This window comes from Magallana gigas, chromosome 1 (assembly GCF_963853765.1).
Source record: "Magallana gigas chromosome 1, xbMagGiga1.1, whole genome shotgun sequence".
Taxonomy (NCBI): Eukaryota; Metazoa; Mollusca; class Bivalvia; order Ostreida; family Ostreidae; genus Magallana; species Magallana gigas.
The window spans coordinates 73,950,291-73,962,635 of record NC_088853.1 but is presented as its reverse complement, the minus strand read 5'-3'; the positions used below and the strand labels follow the sequence as shown (position 1 = coordinate 73,962,635).

At 33.3% G+C, this 12,345-nt stretch overlaps 2 protein-coding genes and 1 long non-coding RNA gene across 3 annotated transcripts in view; 2 read left to right on the top strand and 1 right to left on the bottom strand.

Annotated features, from left to right (window-relative positions):
* Window positions 1-12,345, bottom strand: part of LOC105337927 (immunoglobulin superfamily member 10) — a 298,746-nt gene that overhangs the window by 271,136 nt on the left and 15,265 nt on the right. The gene's annotated exons all lie outside the window — the stretch shown is intronic.
* LOC105337926 (uncharacterized) lies at window positions 1,005-7,428 on the top strand. The gene is made up of 5 exons (XR_010710792.1): window positions 1,005-1,106; window positions 1,708-1,992; window positions 3,801-4,091; window positions 4,477-4,506; window positions 4,645-7,428. It is a non-coding gene; the product is annotated as an uncharacterized lncRNA (long non-coding RNA).
* Window positions 5,591-11,970, top strand: LOC105343040 (uncharacterized). Its single transcript, XM_066078543.1, has 7 exons — window positions 5,591-5,595; window positions 8,809-9,071; window positions 9,469-9,557; window positions 9,735-9,927; window positions 10,141-10,674; window positions 10,857-10,963; window positions 11,058-11,970. Exons 1-7 carry the CDS (start codon window positions 5,591-5,593, stop codon window positions 11,439-11,441), a joined length of 1,575 nt encoding a protein of 524 aa, XP_065934615.1. The 3' UTR covers window positions 11,442-11,970.

The window sequence follows — 12,345 nt, the reverse complement described above, 5'->3', positions numbered from 1 at the left end:
TAATGAATTGATAAACATACAATAAGTAAAATGAATACGATTAAGTTTAAAAGAGACTCTTTAGCAGTGTTAGTCAACATTGCAAAAGTAAATGAACTATGATCGCTGAACCTTTTTAAAACATTTTTAATACAATTAAGTAAAAGTAAGCGTTACATAACAGTTAACCCGTATTTTCGGAGATATATTTTGTCAGATACATGTATACAAAGATTATGAATTAGTCAAGACATCGCAAACCTTATCGATGAACATACAGTCAACAAAAACCGTCTAACTTATTTTTTTAATAAGGCTACAATTTAAATGAAAACTGTTATTCTTGTGGAGGGGGGGGGGGGTTGTTGAAAGTTTTGCTTTTAATCATTTTGACACAAAAACTAATCGCTGAGATAAATAATAGGTAAATGATATAAGGTAACAACTGCATTTTCAGTAAGAAAAAGTAAAACATTATTAATGCAAGTTGGTGGGCAAAGGCTATTAACGAACATCACAAAGATTAAGCCACCTGGAATTCTAATAAGTTTAGAGTATTTTGCTCAATTTTGAATTTAAATAGTTCCTTTCTTTTCGTTTTTACAGAATGTAAAATAACCCAGTCAAATTAAACATTCAAAATTGTTCTATATTACATAGGTTACGATAAAACACGTATTAGTTAGTTGCTCAGGAAACATAAACATCCGTTTGAAATATTTTTGTAGAAAAATTGCGTTAAATGAAACAAATATAAAAGGTTCTTCATTTATGTAAAATATTTTCCAAATTCAAAAGTACATGCGCTACAATTGTTATACCTTATTCTCATATATTTTAAGACAGACCATCGAATCCAAACATAACAGGAGACCTTAACGTTGAGGTCAATAGATACATAACATTGACCTGTTCCAGCAACTCAACTTCAGCCCCTGACTACAATTCAGAGCTCGTCACCTTGTCTTACACATGGTTTGTCAACGATACGAAGATAAGTGGAGAAACCAAAGATACATTGATATTATATGTAACTAGAGATCTCAAATACAACAGGTACTCGTGTACAGCCACAGAAGATGGTCTGGAGTCTGATAGGAGTGTCCCAGTACAGATCAACCCTCTGTGTAAGCATGACTGATGTAACTAAAGCTCTTGAATCCCCTTGTTTATTTATTTTGAAAAAGTCATAAAGTTTAGCAACACTCATAAGCCTTCATATGAAGTAACTCTCAAATTTACAAAATGAAATATCGACGGTAACTTTATCCGAAAGTGGCCTTTGCAACCTTATTTGGTAATGTCATTAGTAAAAATTAAAAAAAAGGAAAAGTTACTATTTTCAGTTGTAAACCCCCTTGTTAATTTCTAAAAAAAAGTCATAAATTAGCAACACTCATAAGTCTTCAAATGAAGTAACTCTATATATATAGTTTTCACTCGTTGAGATTAAATATGATGTACCAATTGCTTGCATTTTCAGTAGTCATATAAAATACAGTTTTTTATTATCACAAATGTTGGATAGATTTTTAAATAATATTGTTGTAAATTATTAATTTTAGCAAAATGTCGAAAATACAAACACTCATATTATTAATAAATATTTTGTTTCTTGATTTAATTACGAATCACCCTCACTACGAAGCAAACTTGTTTGTCCCTGGCATTGCGTTATAAAGGGGATTAACTGAATATGTTTTCCTTCGTTCAAATGTATCTTTATAGACGGACCGGACAGGTTAACCATCACTCCAGAACCTATATTGAACATCAATGGCAAACTAACGGTGAGGGAAGGGAAGACTATTGGTCCCTTTAGTTGTACAGCAGATTGCAATCCACCGTGTAATATAACATGGAAAATAAAAACATCCGATGGATTCAGCGATGGTCGTTCAATGATGGGGACATTTTTAAAACAAGCAGTTCAGAAAAACATGTTATTATTCCGCTGCATAGCACATCGGGGGAAAAATACATTAAAAAGGGGTTTTCAATTTGATATCAAAGGTAAGTATTTTTTGCAAAATAAACTTTCGTACATAGTGTTGTAATAATCGAATGCCCTTGTATTTGACAATATACACCGTGTACCTTGTGAATTTGTTAACAGCTGTTGGAAAAAGGGTGATTGAAAAACATGACAAATTATACTGATTTATTAAACAAAAATGCAAATGTTTGGGTTTGAGATTTCAGTGATTTGTTGAAAACAAATTACAAAGAACAGGTACATCTGTTTAAAAGTGGGAAACAAATTATAAAACGTTTATATTGAACTAGTTTGATAAAATATTGTAGTATATAAGCATTAAAGTAATCAATAGTTTTTAAAATAAAGAAAATACATGTTTATATATGCTAAAATTAATACAAGATACACCTAGAGAAAAAAATAGATTTGGGGATCATTACAATTAATTATGTTTTTTGGGTTTGTTTTTTTTTTTGCCTAAAAAAATATCATAATTATCAAATGGATATGAATGTAAAGCTCTTTAATCAAATCCTAGACATGAACTAGTTTGTTTCAAGGATTTAGGAAAAGAGCTGTCTCACTCATAGTGCTTCATTATACCGTATAATGTATATATGTAAAATATTACTGTATTGATATAATTAGTTACTTTTGAAACTACAGGCTAAATTACACATGACAAACAATTGCTACAGTAAAGGTTATCATCAAAGGTTTAAAAAAAATATGTAGTCAAATCTTCATATGCAATGAAAACACAAGTAAATTTTGCTTTGACTTTTTTTAATAGTCAGATATTGAAACACAAACACTTTCTATATATAAATTAATAACACAATTTGTTCATGTTTCCGCAGTCATTCTTTTGAATGATAAGTGATTCACATTAGAAAGTTTTGTTTGATATAACATTAGGTGACTGTGGTGTGAAAGCTTATGAAACCTTTATAAATGGCCAGATTTGTGAAAGATGTCTTACCGAGACTTTAAAATACATACTTTATGTGATTTGCTCTATAATATGTTAACCTTTGACAGTTATTGTATTAAAGGTATAATTAACAGGTAATATTACGAGTATACTTAACAGGTAATATTACAGGTACATTTAACAGGTAATATAACAGGTATAACTTACATGTAATATTACAGGTATAATTGACAGGTAGTATTACAAGTATAATTAACAGATAATATAACAGGTACATTTAAAAGGTAATATTACAGGAATAATTAATAAGTAATAGTATTGGTATATTTAAACGGTAATATTACAAGTATAATTAACAGGTAATATCACAGGTATAATTAATACGTAATATTACAGGTATTATTAATACGTTATATTACAGGTGTAATTAGCAGGTAACATTACAGGTATAATTAATAGGTAAAAGTACAGGTATATTTAACAGGTAATATTAGAGGTATGATTAACAGGTAATGTTACAGGTATAATTAATACGAAATATCACAGGTATAATTTAAACGTAATATTACAGGTATAATTGACAGGTAATATTACAGGTATAATTAACAGATTATAGTACAGGTACATTTAACAGGTAATATTACAGGTATAATTAGCAGGTAACATTACAGGTATAATAATCATTAATGGTACAGGTATATTTAACAGGTAATATTACAGGTATAATTAACAGGTAATATTATAAGTATAATTAACACGTTATATTACAGGTATATTTAATAGGTAATATTACACGTATAATTAGCAGGTAATATTACAGGTACATATAACAGGTAATATTACAGGTATATTCAATACGTAATAGTACAGGTAAATTTATCTTATTCTATCGTTATCTCTGTGTTTCAGATATTCCACAAACACCCATAAACTTCACTGGCTATTCATTCACAAATAGATACATCAATCTTACTTGGATTTCTGGATTCAATGGGGGCTACGATCAATTCTTTATTCTGTATCTGAACGAGGGCTCAACGTGGACAGAAGAAAGAAATTTAACAGACCCTGGTGAAGGCAGGGAAGTAAAATTTGATCATGGGCCATTGACCCCTGGAAGTGAATACTGGTTCCGGTTGCAAAGTTGTAATAAAATTAATTGTTCGTCAACCTCTGATGATGTAAGGGCAGTTGTTAAAGGTAATTTACTAAAACTCTTTTAGTTTTAATTTCATTTTTTGACATTAAATGGTATTTATTCAAATAATGTGTCTTAGTAGCATTGAAACAGGGTAAACATGGCTTTAACAATAATCTACATGCTGGTTATGGCGCTCAACGGTGAACAATGGCCCGAATTTGATATATCAACTAGTACTGTACTATGCTAATATCAATTCCTATTGATACTAAAGTTCGAACGAAACTAAGTGTAATTTGATATTGATTTCAAATTTTACTACTTAGTCATTCCACATTGTTCAGTTGACCATGCAATTGGTATAAGCTACTTAATGGGATTTGTAGATTAATATATGATATTTTGTTCTGTCAAACGATAAGCTGTTTCAAATCTATCTTAAAGGTGAATCATGTGCATCCCTTAGAGAAAAACGTAAGTTTCAAATTGCCTTTCAAATAAACAACAACATGTAAAGTACAAAAATATCATTACGATCCTGATCTAATTCATCAGTATATGTTATTAGTAAATTGTTAAAGAAATATGATAATTGATCTTACCTAATTTCAGAGGACGGAGCCAAACTCACTGATGCAATCGTTGTAATCTGCATTCTTTCAACTCTTTTCGGGATTACATGTCTAGTAGTGGCAGTAATTGTAATCTGTAAAACTCGCTATGGTAATAAAAATCAAAAGGATACACACGGCGACCAGACTATTCAGTTAGATGAGAAACTCATGACGGAGCACTACGAGAATGTACAAGGTACCGGAACATGTGGTGACGTCACAGTGCAAGGTGATGTCCGAGTACAAAGCAGTGACGTAGACTGCGACTACACAACACTGGAGCGTCCTGACCATGAAACTGTCTATGAGGAGTTAAAGTCAATTTAAAAATGCTAAACGTTTGATCGATGCATGATGTGTAATCAAATGTCATTCATTCGAAAATTGATGAGTTACTCTTTCATCGTTTGTTAACTACTTATATTATATCGTCTGACTAAGATTTTCAATGAAATATGTTTCATTTTGTATTAACATTTTATTGTTGAAAATTTTCCTTCCGTTACACCAATGACCTCGGATAAAATTCAGAGATTCGTCCACATTGAAATATAAGAAATCGTTTTTTATATATGAATATATATAGTAACTTACTGGACATTATACTGAAACCTCTTTGTGAATTATAACCTAGTATTGTCAGAGATGATATGGATTTTCTGAACTATATTCCTGAAAGTGTTGATCCTAAAACAATTCTCGTCAGCTTCGATGTTATTAGTCTTTATACTAACATCCCACATACATTAGGACTAGAAGCCATACATTTCTGGATAGAAAGACATCCGAAAAATCTAAACGCCAGGTTCTCTAAAGAATTCATACTTGAAGGACTAAAATTAGTTCTGGAGAATAACCTCTTTCACGTTGACGGGAAATTCTTGTTGCAAACAAAAGGTACCGCTATGGGGACTAAAGTTGCGCCCACATATGCTACGTTAGTAATGGGGTATTTAAAGAAGACACTTTTTAAAAGAACACCAGAAATGTTTCATGCCGAACTTAGTACCTATATAGGATCTAATTTGAAACGCATTTTTGACGACTATTTCATTTTCTGGACTAAAGGGGAAAAGACGACTTAGAGAATTTTCATTCATTACTTAAAACTTTAAATGAATCAATACAATTTACAATGGAGAAAAGGGACAAGGAATTTCCATTTTTAGATCTACGTATTATTAAAAATAGGTCATGTATAACAACGGATTTATACTGTAAGCCCACGGACACACACCAATATCTGGATTTTAGATCATGACACCCTTCCAACACAAAACGCAATATTACGTTTAACTTAGCAAGGAGATTTTGTACAATCATCAGAGACAAAATCTTACTATCTAAACGTCTCGAAGAATTAAACATATTTATGCAACGACAGAGATACCCGAAAAATTTAATTAACGCTTGAGTAAAAAGAGCGACGCAAGATGCATTATATGTTCTACGTAATCAGCGCCGGTCTTCTACTACTCGCAACAACGACGTGAAACTTGCTTTCGTTGTGACCCACAATCCACGTAAAACAGAAATATTCAACAGACACAAAACGACTTTACCCTATTTAAGAACAGTCAGAAAATATGAAGAAATTATTACAATCCGAGGACATAATCAGTAGCCGACGACAAGCACCGAATCTTAAACACATATTGACCAAGGCCCTATTTACAATGCGGGAGGAAGTTCCATTTGTGAAAAAATGCAGCGACCCGAGATGTGGTACATGTGCCTACATAGAAGAATGGAAAACATTTCTACTAAAATCCTTGATGGAAATTCGCGCCAATTCGTCGATAAATTGTAAATCGCAAAATGTTATTTATTGTGCTATTTGCCCAACATGCAAAGAATTTTATATTGAACAGACGGAGAAACTAAACGCGCGTGTTCGTATCCACAAGCAATAGATTAAAGACCTGAGTGATCATTATATTCCATGTTGTGAACATTTTGCTGAATGCGGCCAGGAAAAATTTAAACTATTCCCATTTCATAAACTTCCAAATGAAAATAAAATACTGCACTTAGCCAAGGAAGACAACTTTATTAGATTATTTAAACCAAAACTTAATCGTATTCAGTGAAAAATGTATTATATACATGTGATATACATGTAATTGAATCATAATCATTGTAATATTTGCTATTATTTTGGCGCCTTTTTGCTCTGTGACTCTAACGTTCCGCTACTTTAACGTTATTATGGCGTCACAATCGCGAGGATGTTTAGGCTTCCCGATGGATTTTACGGCGATATGTAGAAAGTCGCTTGTCTGTACTTCATACGATATGACGTCCTATCTTTTACGTCACGATCATGGGCCTTTGACGTCACGATCTGCATCCCTGTCGATAGTTCTCAAGGAACGTATCGTAATGTTAAAAGTGAATTATATCAAACCAGTATAATACTGAATGTTTCCTTTACATAGATGCTGCCGTTAATGTCAGACGTACAGAATTCATTCATATTAAAAACCAGTATCAAATAGTCGGCTGTTTTAAAGCTAAAGACTATTCAATATGTTTTACGGTGCTACCGTTCTCGCGAGCGCAGCTAGAATTACACATACCGTGCATCATTGTCAACCTTGTGTATTTTATGTATCAACGAACGTCAAAGACTTTTTGAGAGAGTATTGCTCTACAATAAGTATGCCAAAAGTACTTATTTTAATGGTTACTATACATACAGCGCAACACCCTACCCCTCTCCCGAGCGAGAGAGAGAGAGAAAGAAAGAGAGAGAGTGCTCAGTCTCTGTTTGTAGGTGTGTAATTTCCCACTTTTAAATTTAATGGTTTGACTATATGCAATATCAACATAAATTTTTTAACTGTTATTTTTTTTTTCTTTTTCTTTCTTTTTTTTGTATTTAGTTCAAAATATATTATTGTTTATTTTCTCCCTACACATATACTTACCTGCCTACTGTACATGCATGTACAATTAGCTTAAAAATGGATCCATAAGACAGTTAAGTATGGCTCTTGCTAGTATATATTTATATAATCTCTATCTTAAAAAAAAGTAAAACAAATCATATGTCAATTAGGCAGGTATCGCAGTCTATACGTAAATAGTTTTGGTACACGCATTACAGATGTGTGATCCACCTCTAAATTTGAGTCTTTGTAAAATAAAAGCCCGGTTTTTCTTTAAGATTGTTATAAATTGAAGAATTAATATGTTTTACGGTGTTACCGCGCGCGTTCTGGCGATCAATGAAATTAGTTGATTATTAACAAAGAAAATTGAAAAATATCGATCTGTCCCGGCTTTTATTTTGCCCCGGCCCGGGTTTGCCGACCCATTTTACCAAGACTCTCTAAATTTATCGCGGGAAATATACCGCGAGAGCACTGTGACGTCATCCATGACTTTGATTGTCTTTATTTACGTATCTCAACTCGATATGAAGGTATGGAAGCATGTAACAAATCTCTTGAGTCTCGCCAAAGCATATGCAGTACTCAAAATGTATCTTAAAACCTTAAGAGACCGTAAATTACGAGTTAAAATGTCGGCCATTTTTTGGCATAGCACCACGGGTGAAAACATTAGAGAGCATTATGGGACGTTGACATAACAAGGAAGAGTGACAACTCATATATGCTGTGTTTCATAATTGTTTTAATTGTTATTTAGAATATTTCTGAAATAAGTTGAAGACAAGTCCAAAATGTCTTCAGATAATTATATTTGCATATCCATTGTTCTTTCCTACTATAAACCCATTCGGATTGTTTTTCTATAATCGCAACTGCTCTGGCTGTATGCGCAATTTCCCCATAGACTCTCAGTTAGCGAATTCTCAACAGTTATATTATGTTTTTTACTCGTATATATAGTGAATTTTTTAAATAACAAAAATATGTGGTGTTTAATATAAATTATCTGAAGTTTAAAATAAAATACAAGGTATTTTAGTTTTATGCATATTTAATTTTAATCAATTATAAATGTTATTCAATATTGTATAATAATAATGTACCCAAATTAAACAAAAGTGTTTGAATTTTATATTTACATGTACAAAATTCAATATACAAGGAAAGATAACTTTTCCTAACTATATATGATTTATGTACCTTACTGTTGACGTACTATGACCTCATAAAGGTGTGACGTCATATACTCTTCCATGACGTTATAGATTTTTAAAACCACTATACTCCTTTCTTAATGAGATCGTAATGAATATTCATATCGCATCCAAAACGAGGCTAGCGTCGGTAACAACAATCATGGCTGATGAAGTGAAAGTAAAATCAACTTCGCGCGATTTGTCTGTTGTTCCCACTATTACGTTCGGTTTTGTGGAAGATATTGTTCGAAAGTGTAGCAAAAGTGATGGAGCAAAAGAAATCACCAAGGGCTACAAATACTTCAGTGAAAAATACGTCACAGATGTAAGAGGTAATTGCCTATTTTCGGTTTTGTACGACATGTAAACAAATCTAAGTTACATGTACTTTGTTTATAAACAGACAAAAATATCCGGCTGTGTGAAACACGTCAATACTTAATAGATACAGAGATATCGCACAAATTTACACACAAATATATAGCCTAAGCATTGCAATGGTTGTGACAATATCCATATAACATACCTGGATTCGGTTGCACGAACGTCAGTTAAATTAACTATTACTTACGTAACTTGCCATTAAAAAAATATAACAGCTAGTAACGGTTTTAACTAGAAGTTAATCTAACTGACGTTCGTGCAACCGAACCGTTGAATTGATAAGATGATATTATGTGTACTTACAACCTGATGTAGTCTAAATCAATTATGACTTTGAATTTTTAGTGTACGCTTTGGATGGTACTGATGGGTGTCTTGTAAGAGCGAAGTGCTTCAGATCTCAGAAGAAGAATGAGACCCCTCATGATGTGGAGGTTTTTATAATCAACATCATTAAATATATACAGTTGCAAATTTAAGTAAGCATATCTGTATACTTAAAACAGTAACACTAGGAACAAACTGCTTTATAAGTTTTTGTCATTTCTAACTAGCAAGAATACAATTATTTTTTCAAACTTTGACAATAATATATATGATATGATTCACAGGTAGTAATAAAGAAGGGGCCAGTATTTGGAAGGGAAGACAGCAAATGCTCCTGTGCCATTGGTACCTCGGGATCATGTGGACACATTGTGGGCCTTCTTTATTCTTTAGCCCACATGAAAGCGTCCAACCTTAAGGCGGTTCCTACAGATGTTGCCAAGACATCCTTGCCTCAAACTTGGCATATTCCGAGAGGTATATACAATTTATTATTACCTAGACCTGCACCCCTCCCCCTTTCAAAAACAATTGTTGAAATAATTAAAAAATAATATATAAATAAAATTATATATACAAGTATATACCTACATGTAACATGCAATATCTTAATATGGATATAAATATTTTATATCAATTTGTGTAAGATTTGATTATGTACATGTTTATACTAGTCATTCACAATTTTAGGGGAGAAGATCGGCGGAAGTGCCTCCACTGATGTCACAGTAATGGGATATTCTCCCAGCAACCCCAGGAAACCAACCAAGGGAATAAAGTCTACATTGTATAATCCCATCAACACCGAGTGCCTACTACTGGAGGAACTGTGTTCTGCCCTTTCAAACATTGATAAATCTTGTCTTTTTTTGTCAGTGGTAGATCCAGAACACCAACAGAAAGATGTCGGCACAAAGTTTGGAAATTTCCCAAAGGGATCTTCTTTAGCAACACAACAGAAACTTCACAGCGACTACATGCTGAACATCATGGATGCTGAAGACTTTCCACCTTTACCGGTGAGGAATGTCATGCGTAATAGTGTTTCTGTAGTGTTGGACCACAGTCGAACATTGAAACTGGAGTCGCTCTCAATCTCTGAGGTCCAGGCCAGCGAGATAGAAGAAGCCACCCGACTACAATCAGAGGACCCAAAGTGGCACAAGATTCGTCAGGATCGTATAACTGCTTCGGTAGCAGGTGACATTGTCCGCAGAAGAAAAGGTAAATATATTAGCATGATACAATAAAACGAACTTTAAAAATAATTGGCAATATATTATGCAATGGTTAAATATGTATGAAGAAAAAAATAACATATCTGTATCTTTTCCATCAAAATGCTAATATTATCTATGTATGCGGTATAATAATGCTGAACTGTACACTGCAATTACTTTTCATAGATCCTGAACCACTTGTTGCCAGACTAAAGACAAGCCGCAAGGTTCTGACATCTGCCATGAGACATGGGTTAGCATGCGAAGCTACTGCTGCTCTAGCTTATGTTCAGGTAAATAATGTACCAACAACACTAAATTCATAAAATATTTTTCTTCACCAATTTTGTGTTAACCTTTCATAATCATAATTTGTTTTCATTAAAGGCAATGGATGAGGAGGTAAACATATATCCATGTGGTGTTGTGATTAGCCCATGGTCACCTTGGTTAGCGGCCACCCCAGACAGGAAAGTGTTCTGCCCTTCCCTGGATCCTCCTCATGGTTTGCTGGAAATCAAGTGTCCAGTCAATTCATTAGCTGATTGTGTTTACCTGTCTAAGGATAAAAATGGTTACCATCTGAAAGAAACACACAAATACTTCCACCAGATAATGACACAGTTAGGAGTAACTGGGCTGAAGTGGTGTCACTTCTTTGTGTGGACACCTGAGGAGTCACATTTGGAACTGCTCCGTTTTGATGCTGACATCTGGCAGGAAATGAAGGAAAAAATGGATCTGTTCTTTTTTAATCATTTTTTAATTTGAATGCATAAACATGAAATAAATTTCAATTCTTTTCACCATCAATAAGTACATTTTTGGTACAGTCAGTGTTTTAATAATTGTTATTAACTATATGTTTTCAAAAACTCTGAAAAAATTACTACTTATTCATAAAAGAAACTTATTAATGGTGGATTGATTTTGCAATTCAATGCTTAATAAATCTCTTCTTTGTTAATGAAAAAGGGTAACCACACACATTTCAAAGAAAATACTGGATTTCCATAGCCAGAGTACATTTTAATGCATATTTCATTCAGAATTGTGATGTATCTATCAGAAATTTGATAAATCTCTGTAGACAATTAAGAATTTATGCCCACTCTTTAACCAAAGGCCCTCTGAAGAGTGTCAGCAAGTTTGCAACAGTCCAAATCTGATTTATTGTCCCAACCATGCTAAGTGGAATAACACCATCAAAAATATGAAACTCTTTGACACGGCGAATATGGCGCTCAATGTGTATTCTAAGCTTAGCTATAGCTTGAGTCTCCTCAACCTCTTGCAGAGTAAATTGCCCCTGACTCATTAGAAAGGTGGGGTATTGATACTTATCCCAGTCCCCTCTAAAACTTTGTTCAGTACAAACCCCTTGTCTGCCATAATGGAGTCCCCCTGGTCAAGTAAATTTAACAGACCACTAAGCTTAGTAAACTCTACATCTGACATGCAGCCAGTGTAGAGACTTGAAACAAAGGTAAGAGCACCATGAGGTGCTATTCCAACCAGTCCCTTCCATGTGTGTGTACTTTTGTATGAGGAATAACATTTAGAACCAAGCACTAAGGAGGAGGGTTTCTCAGTTTTAATTTCCGTACAATCGATTAAAACTCGTGTTGTGGGGTACAGAGTCCTAAAGCAATCGGGCATTTTCCTATCTACCTGT

Coding starts and splice junctions, on each gene's coding strand:
- LOC105343040 (XM_066078543.1), top strand. Junction 9,928..10,140: donor AACTTGGCATATTCCGAGAG/GTATATACAATT, acceptor TCACAATTTTAG/GGGAGAAGATCGGCGGAAGT. Junction 10,964..11,057: donor CTGCTCTAGCTTATGTTCAG/GTAAATAATGTA, acceptor TTTTCATTAAAG/GCAATGGATGAGGAGGTAAA.